Below are 20,062 nucleotides of genomic sequence, written 5' to 3' on the forward strand. Positions count from 1 at the left end.
GATTTTCTCCAAGTAACTGCATAAGATTATAAGATTTCCTGAGAGAGAGAGACTCTGTGTGTGTGTGTGTATGTGTGTTTCTGTGTGTGTGTGTGTGTGTGTGTGTGTGTGTGTTCTATAGGTTTTGGAGTTCTCATTTAGTCTGCATTCTCCCTTGCTAAGGTGGGAAGATGGGGATTTTAAACCCTTTCTCCTCGGCAGGAAAAAATAGTATCTTCTAGATATATATGGGCTGAAAAACATATTCTCCCACATACAGGCCATGGACTCTATGATGCTATTATATATCCCCTGCAGTTATAGGATCTCAGAACAATTTCATGTCCATGAATATGAGGCTATTTTATGAACTGGATATACAAAGATAAAAAATAAATCACTTTGTCATCTCTTAAGTATTTTCCAGAGAAAAGCAAAGGTGTTGAGCTTGTCCTTACCTCTCATATAATCACAGAATATCAAACTGGAAAGAATTTAGAACCAACCACTCCTTCCCTAACTAATGCTCGCCTATTCTCTGCAGTAACCCTGCCAGTACCCCTGCCAGTACCCCTGCAGTACCCAGACTCTACATAAACACCTTGAGTAATAGGGAGTTTACTGTTACCCTTGTCTGCTTGTTTAATTTTGCTCTGCTGTAATTGCTCTTGACTCAATAATTCTGCATTAGGGCATTACCTGAATAAATAATTTCTTCAATGTACTATGATATAGCTATCAGAATATTATGTTCATTGCCATATGTTTTATAATAAAGCATGAAACATGTTTTACAAGAAAACATGGAAAGCATGTAAAAAATAGAAACAACCTAATAACCAAAAAAAGAGATTGATTAGAAAAATTATAGCAATCTGTACATTAGAAAGCTATGAATTCATTATGAAGGATGAGATATATATTAAGGATATAGGTACAGAACTATCATGTGGTTCTCTTCCTCAGCCCGTCAAGTGCACTTTGTATGATGTACAGGCATACTGCTGTTCAGTTCAAGAGCTCTAACCAAGTAAATTGTCACTCATGTGATTCATATTTAAAACCTATAATAGATCAGTAACTACTGTCAGAGAATAGCACATGTCATTATCATGGATGATACAGCACCAATCATAGGTTTTCTCATCATGGAACTTACTAAATTGTGGAGAAGACACACAGTGAACAGCTATTTATAGAAAAATGCTGCTGATGGTGATTATAGAAGTATGAGGATAAGTATGCACATCAGGAGAGTTCTGTCTTGACTAGTAGTCAAAGGGTCAAGAGAAAGTAATGTCTAAGGGTGAGGCCTAAAGGAAAGAAAGATGCAGTTGATAAAAGAGTTAGCTGGGGTTGGTTGGAATAAGTAAAGCATTCCAGATAAACAAAAAGTGTGTGCAAAAACAACCAGACTCTCCCTCTCTTTCTCTTCCTCTCTAACTTTTCTCCCTCTCTTGCATCAAATAAATATTTACTGAGCAAATGCCACACACAAAGCATTATTTCAGGTCCTGTGAGTAAGATGGAGATTGAAGGTCTTCCTTCAAAATGTTTATGGTCTACATTGGCGAATCAAAAACATTAAATATAACTATGACACAAAGCAGAAAAATCATGTAAAATATTCTAGAAACATGACTATTTCCCTTGCCATTTGCATTAGTCTGTTTTCACACTGCTATAAAGACATACCCGAGACTGGGTAATTTATAAAGAAAAGAGATTTAAGTGCCTCACAGTTCAGCATGGCTGGGAGGCCTCAGGAAACTTACAATCATGGCAGAAGGCAAAAGGGAGGCAAGGCACCTTCTTCACAAGGCAGCAGGAAGGAGAAGTGCCAAGTGAATGGGGAGGGACCCCTTATAAAACCATCAGATCTCGTGAGAACTCACTATCTCAAGAACAGCATGGGGGAAATCGTACCCATGATTCAATTACCTCCACCTGGCATCTCCCTTGAGATTATGGGGATTGTAATTCAACACGAGATTCGGGTGAGGACACAAAGCCTAGCCATATCACCATCTAATGTGATTAGAATTTTATACAGATATCAGAAATTGATATATAGGCTGCAAATATGATTAATAGAGGTAGTATTCTAATGTCAATATCCTTCTAAAAGTTCATTGCAATAGAGGAAAGCATTAAAATCGCAATTTTTCTTTTTTAATATGCTATAATGTAAACATGTTATTAAGCACATTTTCTTCTGTCTCATTTCTCCTCTGCAGGTTTGTGAAACAGACAGAAGAAGTTGCAAGTGGTCCTTAAAGAAATTGCAGTTATTCAAATCCTTATGTATAGTTCTAATTTTATTTACTATGTGTAATCATTTAGAGAATGGTTATTTTTATAATCTCAATAATAAACAAGTACTATTGTAACCAGGGGGTGCCCAAGTATGTAATCAGAGAACACTAATCCTGGCAAAGGATTGTGAGGTGGTCAGGAGGCCAGCTGCCTTTTGACATGGTTAGTGTCCTGGATTTAGATTACTTTATACATAGTTATTAAGATTAATATTTGATATATTAAATATTGCCTGATTCAAATAACTTTGCTTAAAATTTTTTCTGTATTTTAACTTGTCTAGGGTTTTCTACTTCTTCTATTTTTATAATATTTTCTCATTTTTTAGATTACTAAACATTATACTTATCCACATGTGCCAAGATGTGCCATTTAGGTCTCTGCAGAAGTCAGCTGTTTGGTATTATCACCTGCCATATATGTTGTGTGCAGCAGCAGTAAGAAGTATATGCTCCGCCACTGCTCTTTCTCATGATTATTTTCTCCATTCCTATTAAAACGAATAATTGTTATGTTAATTCAATAAAGCAAACCAATAAGGAATGAAATGCATGGCCCAAAACATAGAAAATGAAAATCGTTTGACCATTTATGCAATTATTGAATCCAATTAAGATGATCCATTTTAAATTTAATATATGCTCGCTTTTGGAATGTGTTATGCATTGATGCTAAGTGAATGGATCTAAGTAAATCTATTGATATCTCTACTGTCTGTTTTATTTTATTTGTCTTAATCTAAGTTTGCTTTCTGTTCTTTTATGCTTTAAAGTAATTTAAGCTTTCATAAACTGAAATTACAAAACTATATAACAAGGAACTATATCAAGGAAACAAATGTTAAAGGCCAGAACATGGATAAAGAATTTTTAAAAAATTCAGATTGTAAAAATTAAGTCAATTCCCTAAATCAAATAATGTAACAATCTTTCTTACATTAACATTTTCTTGTGTATAGAAACTCATGTGACACATTTTTATAAAAGTGTTATGTTTTATAGGTAGAAAAAAAGGAAGTTTTAGAAACAGTAAATTTTTTAATCAGAAAGGAGAGAAGGCAAGAAAGTAAGTTTAGGGGACCAGAACATTCTTCTATTTAAAACTCCTTGCCATGAGGAATATTTCTTCAAAAATGTTTAACTGAGGATCCAAATGCTTTTTCTATTAGAAATATTCTTTCTTTAAAATATGTCACCCCTAATGCTTTCATCTGAGCTGCACTTTCCTCCAACCACTGCCTGGTTGGTTTTCATCCTCCTCTTGCTCACTGAGCTTCTCCTGGGAATAGTCATCCTACTAAGTGCCTCATCAGCCTCAAGAGTCAGATCCCCCAGGATATCAGAATGTGTATTGCTGAAGGTGCTGTCAAAGATAAAGAAAACCAGGCACAAGGGAAGTGGTAAAGACAAATTTTCTTTTTTTTTTTTTTTTTTTTTTTTTTTGTTGAGACAGAGTCTTGCTTTGTCACCCAGACTGGAGTGCAGTGCCCGGATCTCAGCTCACTGCAAGCTCCGCCTCCCGGGTTCACGCCATTCTCCTGCCTCAGCCTCCCGAGTAGCTGGGACTACAGACGCCTGCCACCTCGCCCGGCTAGGTTTTTGTATTTTCTAGTAGAGACGGGGTTTCACCGTGTTAGCCAGGATGGTCTCGATCTCCTGACCTTGTGATCCGCCCGTCTCGGCCTCCCAAAGTGCTGGGATTACAGGCTTGAACCACCGCGCCCGGCCGACAAATTTTCATTAGTCATAAACTATTGCAATAGAGAAGTAGGTCCAGTGTGAACTGAACTGAAGTATGATTTGTGCAGAGGTGGCTAGGACTCATAGAGGAAGGATGAGGAGCTAGGGATGGGGAACAGCAGGGACTCGAGCAGAATCAGGGAAGTGGACGTTTACAAAATGTGAGAGAGGGGTTGGTCCACGTGGAGCTATCTGGGTTTGCAAACTGGCGTTTATCAAAGTTAGATTCCTACCCTCCCTCTGAGACTGGGAGACAGGGACCCTATTCAGGAGTTGGCTGGAGCTGGTACAAAACAGTAAATTGTTTTGCAGCCCTGAGCTTTCTGTCAGGAACTTATGGCACTGGAGTCATCATCCTAAGGATATGCCCTTGAGCTGTTAGAAACCATGTTAGTATTTGTTCACGTCTTTGAATGTGGGGGATGGGGGTGGATGAAATTGCTTATGCTGACATTTTGTGGTTTTAGGCCAAGGTTGAGGGTTAGTTGAGAAGAGGACTCAGAGGAACTTGGCTGGTGTTTAGTCAGGGAGAAAATCTTCATCAACGGCTATGAGGCAGGACACACACGTGCACACACACACACACACACACACACACACACACACACACACACACCCCGATCTCTGCTCTCTTTTCTTTGTCAATGCCTTTAACCATTTCCAGAGGCCAAGGCCAGAGGTCAAGGTCAGTGAAGAGCTAAATACCAAATCAGGAAATTTCTCCAGGTTGCTTCTCAATCTTTGTTTCAAATGTCACACATGAAACCTGAATCTCTTGGCACCCCTCTTGGCTCCTGTTACTCTTTTTGCCTCTTTTAGGTTTCTTAACATAGCTCCAGAGTTACTGTAATGATGAGACTTGAAAAACCTGCACTAAAAGGGCTTCTCAAAATGCTCCTCCGATTCCATACTTCAGTATCACTGCTGTGAACAGATGACTTAGGGCCCCATGTTATGCTATGGCCTCTGTGTGTCCCTGGAGCTGGCTGAGGTAACTTCTGACCTTCTGGACCTGGAGGCCATCACAGTCTAGTAGGGGAAACACACATATGAGCGTATAATTTAAATAACATGTTGGAGTGTGCAATGACAGAGACATTTACAGGCCACACTACTGTGGGAGCATAAAAGAACAGTTGTGAATACATCTGAGACCTGGACTTGGAAGTAAGTTGTGGGGTGTGTAGGAAGTCAAAGAAGGCTTCCTGGAAGAGGTGATGCCTCAGCAAGTCCTTTAAAGATGAGAGAGTCAATGGAGCAATGAAGGTAGGTAGGAGGGTCTTAGTGGGAGCAACAGAATAAATCCAGTACAGATGTCTGAGTGGCCAGAGTGTGCATAGCAATGAGTGCAATAGATGCATGATATTTATTACTAGTGCAGATAGAGTGTGATATGATATGGTAGTTGATGGGTAGAGAAATGAGCAGAGATTGGGATGAGAAAATTCTCATATGCCACCCTGTAGTCTTCAACTCTGGCTGTTCAGCAGAATCCCAGATGCTCAGGCCCCACTCTCTGGGACTAAGAATTCAGTTGGACTGAGAGGGATGCCAATCATTCATATTTATGAAAAAGCTTCTCACTTGATTCTAACGAATAGCCAAGCATGAGAGCCATAGCTGAAGAGAGCTACCAAAGATTTTCAGCAAGGAAGAGGAGAGTGACACTATTGGACAAACAGTTAGATGAGCTCACCTTGGTAGCTGCAAGTAAAAATGCAGTAGTAGGTGAAACAGGAAATGGTCAAGCCTAGAAATAGGCAAGCCTGGAAATGGGGAAACTAGTTAGGAGGCTTTTGCAAGAGTTAACATAACACAATGAAGGTCTATTTAGGTTTTTATGAGGGCAAACGATAGTAAAGGTCTAATGGTTGTTGGATATTCCAGAAACAGGGAGCAGATAGAACCAACACCTATTTAAGGGTGGTTCTTGTGGAACTGGTGCACATAGAAGGGAAGGGTAAGGTAGTTTTCAAGAGTGCCTCTTGGGTCTATGGCTTGGGACTGGGAGTGGCAATAGGACAACAGAAAAAAAAAAAAAAGGAGATTTGGTGCCGGAGATGTTAACTTCCATGTAGGTATGTTGAGATGGAGCTACCTAGAGGACATTTGATCTAAAATGTTCAGCAAATATGGGGGCCAAAGTGCAATGCTGAAGATACAGACATGTAATTCATACACATATATGTGTTTGTGAAAATGATGAAATTATGCACATTGCCTGAGGAGAGCCTATGGCTTGAATAGATCTAGCATCTCTAAGGAATACCTAGGTTTAGAGGTCAGGCAAAAAGAAATGGCAGAAAAGAGCCAACAAAAACATCTCCAGAAAAATAGAAAAGAGAGAGAAGATGTCACAGCTAGGAAGACAATAGAAAATCATGATTTTATGCTCTTTTCATAGAAATTTTCCCAGTTAGATTCAAATCTCCATCTGACACTGTATGCACTATATTCTTCCTAAAATATACTCCTATAAAAAAGTGGCTTATTCTTCCTTTAGCTGGAAGGCCAAGAAAATGTTCATCTTGGATGGCACCTCTAGGAATGAGACAAGCAGGAACCGTGACTATCCTTGTATGATATCAGTACCAGGGTACACGCAGACAGAGAAAAGAGAAAGGTCTTGTGAACTGACTATTGCTCTTCATTTCCTTAGAAAGAGGGGATATCTCATCCACAGAATGTCAGATCCCCCACCCTGCTTCATATAACACTTACTCAACAAATACTGACTGATCAGCCACTATGTGTCTACTATTGTATTAGATTCTGGGGATCCAGCAGTAGTAGCACATACACAGTCCTTGCATTCATGGAGCTAGGTGGCTAGTGTGGGGACAACACTGACAGTCAGTTACAGCAAACCTTAAGAACAAAAGACAGGATGCTGAGGACCCACACCTGAGGACCATCTAATCCGCTTTGCAGATAAAGAATCTTGGGCTTTGGTTACCCTGTTCAATCTAAAGAATAAGGTTTATTTAGGTGAAATTCATGAAGATTGAGGAGGCTTGGGAATAGGTTCGAAGAAAGGAGGTGAAGAATATTTTGAGAGAACAGCCTATATCGAGATTCAGTTACATAGATGAGCATGGCATATCAGCTGAAATGAACATTTGAATATGGTTGGAACACAGGGAGATGCACGCTGTTGCCAAATAATGTAGTGGGAAGTTAGTAGCAGCCAAACCATAAAGGCTGTTAAAAGATATATTACATTCAGAGGGTAAGAGAAACACATGGATGTTTTAAGCAAGTAAATAGCAGGAACTGCATTTTAGAAAGACAATTCTTGGCTCCACGGTGGAAAATGAATCGTAAAGGAACAAAACTAGAGGCAGGGTGAATGGCTAGCGTACTCTTACAGTAATCAACATTGGAGATGCAGAACTGCATAAATAGAGAAATTTAGACAGTGAATTGATTAAAGATGGGAGGGAGGAGTCACAGATAATGGTGAGATTTCTGGCCAGGACACCTGGCAGTGAAATCTGTTTAGAATGAGGAGTAAATGTTGAGTTCATTTGGGGACATTTCAAATTTAAAGAGATTGGAGCCATATCCAAGATTCTAAATGTCATCAACATAAAGACAGTCAAACAGTGCATAATAGAAATGAAGGCAATAGATAACATCACCCAATGAGAGTCTGCAGTGAAAAGAGATGTCTCCGGAACATACCAGCACTTAAGAGACCGAAAAAGTGCTTTCTAGAGTAAAGATTTTATGCACACTTGATAGAGTGGGTGGCCCACACACTGTTTCTAGGAAGCAGAAGGTCAAAATCCTTGCACTTTGAGGTCCCCGGTTCCTGTAAGCACAGCTGGATTTCAGGGGAAAGACAGGCATGTTCATTTGTTCAACAACCTTTAGTAGTCTGGTTTAATGAGGCTGTAGAAATTTCCTGTGGGTGGATGAAATTTAAAAAACAACTCTACGTGAGTAGGAGAGGGGGATGTAAAGAACTTAGAATTTCCCTTATTTAGAAAGTAAAGGTAAGGAATTGTCAATTTGGGATCTTTTCAGTCAGCGTGTGGAAGTATCTGCTTGGGAATTCCTTTTTCTTTAGTTAATAGTGATTAAGGAACAATTAACACATTTAGGATAAAGCTTGCAAATGACTCCTGCTAGTTTATCTCAGTGTAGTTTTAATTTGCAACATTTTTATTTATCTTCCCTTTTGTCTACAACTAATCAACCATGTTTTCATTTGGTTATAAGGACAATAACTTTTATTGGCTGCTGAACTCAAAGTCTTGTAAGACACTACTTTGCAGGAGAGGAAGGAGCATCAAGCATCCCTTTGGTCCTAGGCACAGAGCTCTTCTGATGCTGCAAATTGTGGCTTGCTCACACTATAAATATTTGTTAGCTTTTCAGCTTGCATTTGGCCCTCTTACCACTGCTCTTGCCGGTTGTTTGTTTTTGTAAAATTTCTATGGTGGCTTTTTGTCCGTTTGTGTCTTTGATGTTTACAGAGTCTGTCTCTGGAGAGCTAACATAAGTGGATTTGGGTATCAGTGGAAGTTATGATTTGGCAACTCTTCTCACTATTATAATTATTTAAAATATGCCTGAAAAACTCCAAGTGCTACATGCAAAACTACAATAGTAATGTGACCCCATGTCTGAAAACTATAATTATTACACAGACATTTGCTCTAAAAAATTGCCTAGCAAATGACAGGAGGAGCACATGGCTTTGAGGCTGTGCAGTGTACATGGCTTCTTGTGGGAAAACAGCCAACTTATGGCTTAAAAATGGAAGCTCTAAAAGAGCTTGCATCTCATCTGGTAAATTGTAGTTTTCTGGCATAGTACATTATAACCATATCTGAAGGGTCCTTTATAAACAGTAGGTATTTGATGTAATGACTAGCCCAAAGTTTACCTCACCATCTGGATTCTTAGAGAAAGGGGAAAATTGTGCTTGTGGAAATTGTTTTACTAGATATTGCAAAATATTTTAGGCTATAGGTAATTAGCATATATAGGAAAACTTCCTTAGAGCATAATCAGGATCACATTATCAATAGATTACATTGAGCCACCAAAATGTGTGCTTCAGTGTTGAAAATATACATCTTATATAGTTATCTTGTATAGCTTGAGTAGGTTATCAGCCAAGGTTTTAACATCTTTTATATATTTGTTGTTTGAATTCACTGTGAAAGTATTCCTGATCTTTATATCATTCTTCGCTTCTTCCTGGACACATGAAAGATTTCTCAGTCTGCTGTAACTATACATTACTAGTTCTGGCCAATGGCCATCAGTGGAAGTCATATATCACTTCCAGTCCAAGGCATTTAGGAGAAGTATGAGTTCTCTATACTATCTTTTCTTATATTGCAGTGATCCTGGATGTTACCAATTGAGATGGCAATATCTAAAGATGTTTGGGTTCATGTTTGTGTAGAATAGAGTTCTGCTGACCTGTATTAAACAGGTAATATGAGTGAGAAATAAACCCATTCCACCACTAAGGTTAAGGGCTTATTTGTTACTGCAGTACAGTAAGGCTTATTTTGAGTAATATTGGATCAAATTCTCTACTTGATTTAAACGATGGATCCAAAAAAGGGCAATTCTAAATCATGTAATTTAGGCTTTGTAGACACTCTTGAGTTTAGAGAAAACATAACTGATCATGATCCTTTTTAAAAAACTGTCTGTTGTACATTGAGAAAACTAGATTGCAATGTGATACATTCATAAGTAGATTAAAATGTTCATCTACAATAAGTCTCACCTTGACTTTATTATACCTAGTCTAAATTTTTTATTTATGATCTCAAGAAATTTAACACTTGTGTACTTAACATCTAGGCAAGATAGTCCAATTATTTCATTTAGGATTATATTTCATAATCTCTCTGTAAGTTTGGGTTTGAATGATGCTAGAGCCTCAAGATAGAAGAAAGTTTCAGATGGAAAATAAGGGAGTTCACTTCTCAAGGCTGTGAAGTTTATCAAGTGGAATAAAGAGGATATTATATCTCCATAGGTTTTATGGAACAAATTGTATAATTTCATATGCAGTACTGATATGTTTAAAACTTATTTGCCATCTTCAGTTTATTCGTGTTCCAAAAACAGAACTGTACACCTCAGGAAACTCTTTTGGTACTGACAGTTGTAAAAGTCATTGGAAAATGAAGTCTACCTAGGAAATCTTTCCCAATTATAGCCAGATTTAAACATATAGCCTTCATATTAGAAGGAATGTCATTGTGCCAAGACATAGATCAGTTGAAGGGAAAAGGCAGAGGTAGTGTGTTATAGCAACAAGACCATGTGGTTTCTTGCCACAGATGTATGTTTGAGCAGTTGCTTCATTCCTTTGATGGTTTGAAGCCAGCCATTGACTTCTCCTCTCTTGCTATGAAAGTTCTAGATGGCATCTTCTTCCAATAGAAGTCTGTTTCATTTACATGGAAAATACGTCATTTAATGTAGCAACCATCATCAATTATTTTAGCTAGCTCTTCTGGATAACTTGCTGCACTGTCTCCATCAGCACTTGCTATTTCACTTTGCACTTTTATGTTATAAAGACAGCTCCTTCCTTTAACCTCATAAACCAACCTCAGCTAACATCCAACTTTTTTTCCTGCAGTTTCCTTACCTTTCTCAGCCTTCACAGAATTGAAGTGTTAGGGCTGTTTTCTGGGTCAAGCTCTGGCTTAAAGGAATGTTATAGTTGGTTTGATCGTTTATCCAGACCATAAAAACTTTCTTTATGTCGGCAACAAGGCTGTTTCTCTTTCTTATCATTTATGTGTTCACTGGAGTAGCTCTTTTAATTTCCTTCAAGATTTTTTCCTTTGCATGAACATCTTGGTTGTTTGGTGCAAGAGGCCTAGCTGTTGTTCTGTCTTGTCTTCCGACATATCTTCCTCATTGAGCTTAATCATTTCTAGCTTTTGATTTAAACTGAGAGACTTGCGACTCTACCTTTCACTTGGACACGTATGGACCCTTGTAGGGTCATTACTTGACCTATTTTCAATACTGCTATGTCTCAGGGATAGAGAAGTCCTAGAAGAGAGAGAGAGAGAGAGAGAGAGGGAGGGAGATGGGGAAACAGCTGCTCAGCAGAGCAGTCACAATACACACAGCATTTATTAAGTTCACCATCTTACATGAGTGTGGTCCATGGTGCCCTAAAACATGTAATGTCAAAAATCACAGATCATCAAAACAGATAATAATGAAAAATTTGAAATATTGCTAAAATTACTAAAATGTGACACTGAGATAGAACATGATCACACGCTGTTAGAAAAATGGTGACGACAGAGTTGCTTTGAAGCAGGGTTGCCATAGACCTTCAATTTGTAAAAACACACAATATCTGCAAAGTGCAATAAAATGAAGTATGTTTGTACCTAATATTCTTAAGAAATGACTGTAGAAATGCAGATATCTAGAAACTTGGGCCTTCAATATTCTCTGAGGGTCTAACAATTAGACACGACCATTTTAACCAGAAAACTGGAATTTGGTTTAAATGTCAAATTTTCCAAAATACCCTACTTGACTGTGACTTCCTACTATCCTCCATAGCAGCTAAACTACAAAAGCAACATAACACTGGAGCATGCAGGTTCAACTTAACAAGAATCAACTTGTACTTGTCATTCTTCTAATTCAGGTTGTTCATTCTTCTAATTCAGGTTGTTCTAGAAACGAGCTGTACCATCTAATCACTTGGGGAGATGTTTCAAACATTTCCAAAGCTGGGGTCCGATCCCAGAGTAATCAATCCGAATATCTAGGGGTGAAGCCTAGGCATGGGTCCCTGTAAATTCCTCTCAGGAGATTCTTATATGCAACCAAGGATGAGAAACACCACAACTTGAAGTTCTGTTAATGGTGATATAGTGAGTTAAAGAGTTTCAGAGATTCCATTTACTTTGTAAGCAAAAGTTAAACATACCTATAATTTTCTTCGTGAAACAAATTTGCAATTGCACATTGTTAAATAACCTTTAGTGAAATTACTATTTTTTTTGTTAGTAATATGTATTGAGGGCTTTTCAAATATCAGCAACTTCCCTAAGTACTCTATGTGCATTATTTCATCTAATTTTTATGGTGGCCCTTGGAGGTAGCACTATGATTATCTCCATTATATAGATGAGATAAGTCTGGCAAAAATAAATGTGAATTGACTTATCTGGGATGGTGCAGTAGTTTTCAGGGTAGATCCATGAACCTAGAGACTCAAAGGGTCTTTCTACTCTGTTTTAACCTGACAGGTGTGTGTCTTCCATAGTGAGCTGACTTTATTATAACTTCATGTTGTGTAGTCATGGAGGGATTTATGACCTGATGATTCGGGACATGAACTTCAAGAGTATGTGGTGCTGCCCTTATCATACCAGTTCTGTTTCTAGCTCCTTGTTCCTTCCCTTGGGTAACATACAGTGATAAACTGATAGTCTCAGTCACTTGGCTCTGAGAAGCCTCTTCCGTGATGGTGTCTAACTCATTTTGTATCCTTAGGGGTAGATCTGTGTTTGCATATAGTAGGCTCTCAATAAATGAACAAATATGTACTAAAGAGAACTAGCTACTTTGGATAAATATCCTAAGCCTGGCTCATTCCTAGGGAAGCAATCAAGAAAGAGTTTCTCCTTCTTGGAATAGAGTTTACCTCAACCTCCCACCTTGAAAATCCAACAACCGGTTCCAGGCAATTCCCCAACCTCTGATGTTAAAAAGACTGGAGACAACCAGATCAAACAAAAGGATATCAATAGCAATCATAATACTCTGGGCATTAATTAAAAACAAATAGCATTAAACCAAAAGGTCAGAGTTGCAAAGTGGTGCTGGAGGATGCTGCTCTTTTGTCAGTTGGGCAGCACAGCAAATGGAGCACCAAGAAAAGGAACAGGTTGTGATGTTAAGAAAGCTGCTCTGATGTCCATAAATAGATGAGTCCAGCCAGGCACCCTGAAACCAGGGCCTCTGCTGATTGTACCTTCCATTGTAGCCTGGGGGCATTTTGTTTTACAAAATAAGTTGGGAGAGGTTTAATTTGATATACTTAGCAATAATAAAAGCTACCCATATATTTAGTGCTTACTGTGAGACAAGGCTTTTACTGGGTGTTTTATATGCACTGACTCACTTATTTCCTTGCAGAAAATCAATCTGTTATAATTGTCCTTATTTGATGAATGAAGGGATTGAGACTTAACCTTCTCAGTAATGCCCAAGCAAAGAAGTGATGGAACCAGAGTTTGAATCCCAATTGTCTGATGTGTGAAACCAGGCATGTGGCCACTAAAGTCTAGCCCCCTTCATTAGTACATGTAAGTGCCTTGGCTTGGCCGGAAAGAGTAAGTGACCCGACGTACAGCAAACCAAGGTCTGGCCCCAGTTTTTCCACCCTTCTGTAAGAGCCTCCTGCACCATTTTTCACTTTGATAAGGGCAAAGCTGGGTAGTATAGGATTCAAAATAAATATTTATGATTGTTCTCTGGTCTTCAGAGAGAGAATTCCTGCTCCTTTTTAATTCTTTAATTCAGACTTTTCAACAGACTTTAAATATATGTACAATTCCAGGCAGGCCAAAGTTGCACAGGTATTCAAAGGCCAGCCATGGATAAAGGTGTGGCAGGTACCTTCCTGGAAGCCAACAGGCCAAACTCATTGCTGGGCAGAGGGATTCCCACGTGGTGCCATAGCAAACAGCTTTGAACATTGATGGGTCTAAGGAAAGAGAGACCATGGCTAATCCTGGCACCTCTCCCAATATAGTACCTCATTCCCTGACATTCCTGGCTGCCTCTATTCAGTCACACATCTTTTCTTTTTTTGTTTCTTTTTTTGAAAATTGTAGTAAAATACTCCTGTGCTTCTGTTTCCATGTGGAAGCTAATGCTGCATTAGAAAGAATCTTTAATTGAGAAGAGGGAATGGCAATCTTCATCTATGTCGACTCCTACCATTCTGCTTTGTTGGATGGGTTTCTGCTCTGGGAGGAACATCTTTGGCAAAGATAGGATAATCAAGTTGCCCCTTTGTTTTTTTAGCTGCATTTCAACAGAACAGATAATCTTCAGAGAACAAATAAAATGCTGTGTATGTTCCGATACAAGGCATGGGAAACACACCAACTTTGCTTTCACGACAAGTTGAAGATCTTCATCTGCCAAGTTGATTGGTGCCAAAAGCAGGTTTCTGGTTTCTTGCCAGAGATCCTCATAGGAGCTGACACAAGCCAAAGTAATAAATTCATGGCATCGGCTCTGTATCTCTGCGTTGACATCTTGCTGAGTGGAATGTGGAGGGATGAGAAGGCACAGGGGAGCTCAAGTTGGTCTGAACTACACAAGAGCCTTTGCCATAAAAATCAAACCAGATCCTTGCTGAGAGTTGAAATCACTGGTCAAATTCCCTTACTGTTTTCCTTTTCGTGTACTTTGTTTTGTTTGCCTGATCCTTTCACTTCATGGTTCTTGTGGAATCGGAAGTAAAGCAATACCACAGAAGAAAGTGAACCCAGCCTGTGGCGTCCCTGATTGAGCCAAACCCAAGAAACATTGGAAATCTCCCTCGCCAGCTCAAGTTTGTGAGATTTCCAGCCTGATAGCCAGACCAAAGAGGTTTGGAGTGACGTGTGCACCTTCTCAGCATGAAGCCTTTGCAGAGTTTGTGTTTATTATTTCACTCATCTGTCAGCGACATTGATTTTTGGGGTTAACCTTTCTTTTTTTTCAGAACTGTTAAGTAAATATACTTCCAATAATCCAAGAGATATAGCATTACAAAGTGTGGAATATTATACTAGTTCTTTTCCCTCTAATAGATATCGAAGTTCAATCATAATCAGTCTATATTTGAGATTCCATCTTTGTTAAATATCCTTAGACTGATAAAAGTACCAGGGGGTAAGGATGTGTTAAGGTCAGTTTTAGTGGTTTGTTAGTAAATATTTAGCAACTATGTCTTCCCTAATATAAAGCCCTGATATCGCCGATTCTAAGCTACCAAGAGGTTATCACTGACCACACGATTGGCAAGAGATGTGCATAATAGGCTCTTACCAGGTACTTTGAGCTGGCTTCAGCACACTGTTCACATTGCCCCTGGCTTTGTGTGGCTGATACACAGATACACTAGGTTCCTTTCCCCTCTCGCCAGACACATGGGGAGAGCTAGAACATCATGACTCTATGCAGCCTACATATTGTCTGTGAGATCACTTACAAACACAGTGGTCTCTTGGTTATCAGTTGCAGTTTACAGAAAATTAAAGGAAAATTAAAATATATGCTTTTACTCCTTACCTTGGATAACTATGAAAAAGCTGAGTAAACATTTCCAGTTTAGAGCAGTGAAAGTGAACCATGTAAAGTTAAAACAGGGCTAACTTATGGTTTGTTCCCTAGTGCAGAGGGTAGGAGAAATAATAACTCTTAGATGTCGGTAACTCCTATGGCCACACATGTGCTATACACCCCATATTTAGGCCAAACCGTGTACTTAGTGGCAATTGTCTTTACTACTATGTAAAATAAACTTACTAAATCCTGACTTAATACTATTTCAGTCCTATTAGCCACAAGCCTGCAACATTTCTTCTTACCATCTGAAGTTTCTTGAAGTGGAAAAAATGAATGTTATGACCGATCTCTTAGCAATAGTCCTGTATTACCAACCTGCTATGCCAGATAATATTCCAGCCTCTTAATGTATTATCCTTAATCCTGGTTCAACCATGTAAGGTAAAGATTATCTTCATTTTATAAATAAAACTGAACCCAGAGAAATGAAGTTGCAAAAGTTCACACTAATAATCAGAATAGGGCTGGAGTTTACAGGCAGGTTTCTCTGAATAAAGCCTCTTAGTGTCTTTCCAAAAAGGTGCTGTCTGTTGTGAACAGAAAAGTTAAAGTACATTTATTTGTATCAAGTGCTCCTTTAAGCCAAACTCTAGGCCAAGAACAAAGATGCCAGTCCTTGCCATGGATCTGGCAGCCTTTTACAAAATAATCAAGTCCAGAGGGGAGGAATTCAAAAGAGTTCTGAGTCAGTGGAGGTTGCCCATTGAGGGGCTCGAGCCCACTGATGCACTGAGCAATTAGAGCCTCTCCACCCCAGCAGCTTCTGGAAGGTGGGGCCTGCTACTGATATATTGAGGCCCAGTGGCAGAGTAATATGAGAAGGAAGTAGTGCCATTAATCTGGAGCCAGGTTTGGTCTGAAAAGTACAGTATTGCATACCTCAGAGTCAATGACTCATCACTTATACTGAGGGGAGGCGAGGCTGTGTATTTTCAGCTCTAGGGGAAGCACACAGGCTTGTGGAGTGGCTGTGAGTCTCTATGAGCACTCCAAGTACTATCTACATTGAGTGATGACTCAGTGACATTAAATAAAGGCAAATGATTATGACTTCTGCTGCCTAATTTTTTTCAATTACCATTTATTAGAGGTCAGTCTACCTGATGTGAGAGGAAGAGCTTATTTTTGTGGATGTCTTCTTTGAGTGACAGGTAAAGAAACTCTTGTTCTACTGAACACAATTTAGTAAATGTGGGGGGTAGAAAGAAATCTGAACAAGGACTCACCTTTAGAACTCACATGTAGTGTTATCACTAACATATTATTTTGGACAAGTGACATAGTTTGAGTTTTTACTTCATCTTTAAACTAGAATTAGTATTACTTATCATGGTAATCTAATAAGACATAAATTAGTTACTGTATATTCAAGTACTTTAAAATTACTGAAAGCTATGAAACAAAATTGGCATATATTAATTGAATATGTGCTAGGTTCTTATACACTATGAAGAGATATGTCATAATCTCTGACATCAAGGACTTGACAATTTTGTTAAAAAAAAAAATCCAAATATTTTAAATGTTAAATGACATAAGTGATAAATAGTATCCAATTACTAGAAATGTCAGGTGGTAGTGTGTAATTAATTTCCAGATGAAATTAATTGCCTCTGACAATTCTCATAGAAGTTCAGAGGAAGACAAAAGAAATCAATGAATTATAAACCATTTTTAAAACAGGAAGAATTTGAGTAGGTTCTAGGAAGAGAGAAAAACATTGATAGGTGAAGGGCAATCCAAAATGTGTGAGACAGGTGCTAGGGACTGAATTATGTTCCACTCAAATTTATTTGTTAAAGCCCTAACTCCCCTCATCTCCATGCAACTGTATTGGAGATAGGGCCTGTATTGGAACTGGGAGGTAATTATGGTTAAATGGGGGCCCTGATATATTAGAATTGTCCTCATAGAAGAGGAAGAGACACTAGAGGTCCTATTTTCCTGTGAGGACACAGTAAGAAGGCAGCCATTTGTAAGTCAGGAAGAGAGCTCTCACCAGAAATCAAATTCTGCCAGAACCTTGATCTTGAACTTCCCAGCCTCCAGAACTGTGAGAAAATAAATGTTTGTTGTTCAAGTCACGCAGTCCATGGTATTTTGTTATGGCAACCCTACCTGACTAAGACAATGGGAACCTTGCAAATAAAAGAGAGGATGAAGGGATGTGCAATACTCTTACAAATATTTTTATTGACATTTTGACCAGTAAAAGTAGATAGCATTTGAGTTGAACATTTAGAAAACTATAGGGTGAAGAAGACAGAGAATAAATCAAGGCCAACTTGATAATGATGTTGAATGCAACTAAGAAGTTAATACTTTATTCTAAAGAAAATGTGAATGCACCTTAGGTTTTTGAATAGGAGAATTATGAAGTATGAAGCAGCACTTCAGCAAGAATGTTTCTATAGGAGTAGGAGAGAGAAATTTTTAAGTGCAGAGAGACAAATTAGAAGGCTGTTGCAACAATACTTTGACAGTTTAATGCTAGGTAAAAGATCATTTTCAATTTATATCAAAAGTGAGCTTTGTAGCTTGTAACATTTTTGCCTTTCTGCCAAGAAACTCAACAAACGCAACAATTAGCTCCATTTTTTCATTTGTTTCTCACAGCTTCTCTCTTTTTGAACAGTTCTATTAATTAATTCAATGAATGTGTATTAAAACTTTCTACATGTCAACCTCTATTCTAGGTAAGCAAAATAGCCTGCTTCTATTAGCTTATATTCCAACAAAGAGAGACAATAAGCATAATAAAAAGTAAGCTATATCATATATTAAAAGTACATAAAATTATATACCATATAATAGATTCCCTATAACATGAGTTATATATCATATAACTATAATATACCTCTAATATCTATTCCAGAGCTTTTTCATACTTTCTATGAAAAAGTAGAGCAAGATAAAGGGAGTTAGGTAGTGCAAGGAGTAGTTTACAATTAAAATATTTTAAAATGGTCATCAGGGTAGGCCTTACTGAAAAGGTAACATCTAAGCCAAGACTTATACTTTCATCTCATATCGTAAGTCGAAATGAACATTCTTTTTAAAGATGAAGGTTTTAAATAATACGTAAAGGAAGATTTCTGTAGGTGAGCATACATTGATAAAGGTCTACACCAGTGTTAAGTGGCAGTGAAAAGAGATCAATACAAGAAAAATTGTTAAAAATTACTGGCAGCTAAATGACTAATTTATCCTTCTTTTTTCTTGCTCTCCATATTTAGAAAGGTGGCTGAGGTTTCAGACTTTGATGAATGAGAGACGTACAGCTTCATTAGCTATACTTCATTAGGTGAATGATGGTAGTGTAATGGTGAAATCTATGACCCCTGCTGAAACCAACTCAAAAGAACAACAACAACAACAACAAGAAACATACAAAAAGAGAATTCTATTTGCAGTGAACATGGAAAATAGCTACTTCTCCAAACCACGATCTGTAAAGAGTATGCCAAATACTCTGTAATTCAGATGAATTGAAAAAGGTTGCCAAAAGCCAAAATAAACAAACAGCTTCACATCTTCAGTGAGGTATAGAATTCTCTAAAAGTGAGAGTCCTAAGGGAGTGTAGGTGGCCTGAAGTAATAAACATCCCTGTGGGATGTAGATTTCTTTTAAATCTTTGCTTCCAAATGGGAGAAATGATCTGAATGTGAAGTAAAGGTAACAAGAAACAGAAAATACTAGCTCCCGATCAACATCAATTAAGCATAAATTACATAAATTCAATAGCCTAGCAGAAATAAAACACAGTGCTTAATTTTGAACTATGCAACCTGCCTGGATAATCTGTTCACTTCAGTAGAAATGTGCCTTCTAGGCACAGGATGAAAACGATAAGATGACGAAGAGTTTGTGGAAACACATCTTATTTAAAATTGCCTGCAGCCCCAGATTACTTCTCCTGCTATTCTGTAAATTATTCTTGAGCAAGTCGTAGAAATAGAGTTACATCCATTTAAAAATGAGTAATAGGACTTTCACTTCTGGCCAATGTTGAGCTCATATACTTTGCCCATTGTTTTAATATTTTAGGTGGGAGGATAAAACCACGGACAAAGTATATGATAAAATTATTTTCAAGCTATTAGACATTAGGCAACGAAACATACTGATCACTGAGGGCCAGAAAACAAACGGGGAGCCCTACAATTGTCTCAGTCTGTTGCCTAAAAATGTTTCCAGTTTTTAGACAGTGGCCTAGGCAAGGAGTACCTAGGCAGAATTTTCTCATTTCTCTGGACTGAGGAGACAGGGCTGAAAGTCTAGGGAGGTCAAGGAAGCTAGAGTTTCCAGGGCAAAGGACAACAGACAGAAGAATTTGAAAGAGAGAATTCCAGATATTTTTAGAATGCTTCTCTCAAGTCATCAGCTGAGTACTTATCTGCACATTCGTTTAAAGAAACTACCTAAGGCCAAGAAAAGAGCCATCCAAAAGGATTAAGAGGAGCATTATTTGGAGCTCCCATATGGCTTTGAATATTTCCTGTTCTCACGAGAGTGCCAAATTTCATAATTCACTGCATTAGTAGAGCACTCAGAAGGGTTTTACCACTTTAGTGGGGAAAAATTAAGACGAGACTATTGCTATTATCCTTTTTGCTAAAGCTTAAAATCAAGACATGAAAGGATCAAATTATCTGGAAAT

The 20,062-nt window shown here is 38.2% G+C and overlaps 1 protein-coding gene across 1 annotated transcript in view; it reads left to right on the forward strand.

The window, feature by feature from the left end:
• Nucleotides 1-3,005, forward strand: part of C8H8orf34 (chromosome 8 C8orf34 homolog) — a 494,601-nt gene extending 491,596 nt beyond the window's left edge. Inside the window, exon 14 of the mRNA XM_015145533.3 lies at nt 2,217-3,005. Within this exon, the coding sequence (XP_015001019.2) occupies nt 2,217-2,224 (8 nt within the window). The 3' untranslated portion in view covers nt 2,225-3,005. The remainder of the gene's footprint in view (nt 1-2,216) is intronic.
• The last annotated feature ends 17,057 nt before the right edge of the window (nt 3,006-20,062 follow it).

The sequence above is a fragment of the Macaca mulatta genome, chromosome 8 (genome assembly GCF_049350105.2).
Source record: "Macaca mulatta isolate MMU2019108-1 chromosome 8, T2T-MMU8v2.0, whole genome shotgun sequence".
NCBI lineage: Eukaryota > Metazoa > Chordata > Mammalia > Primates > Cercopithecidae > Macaca > Macaca mulatta.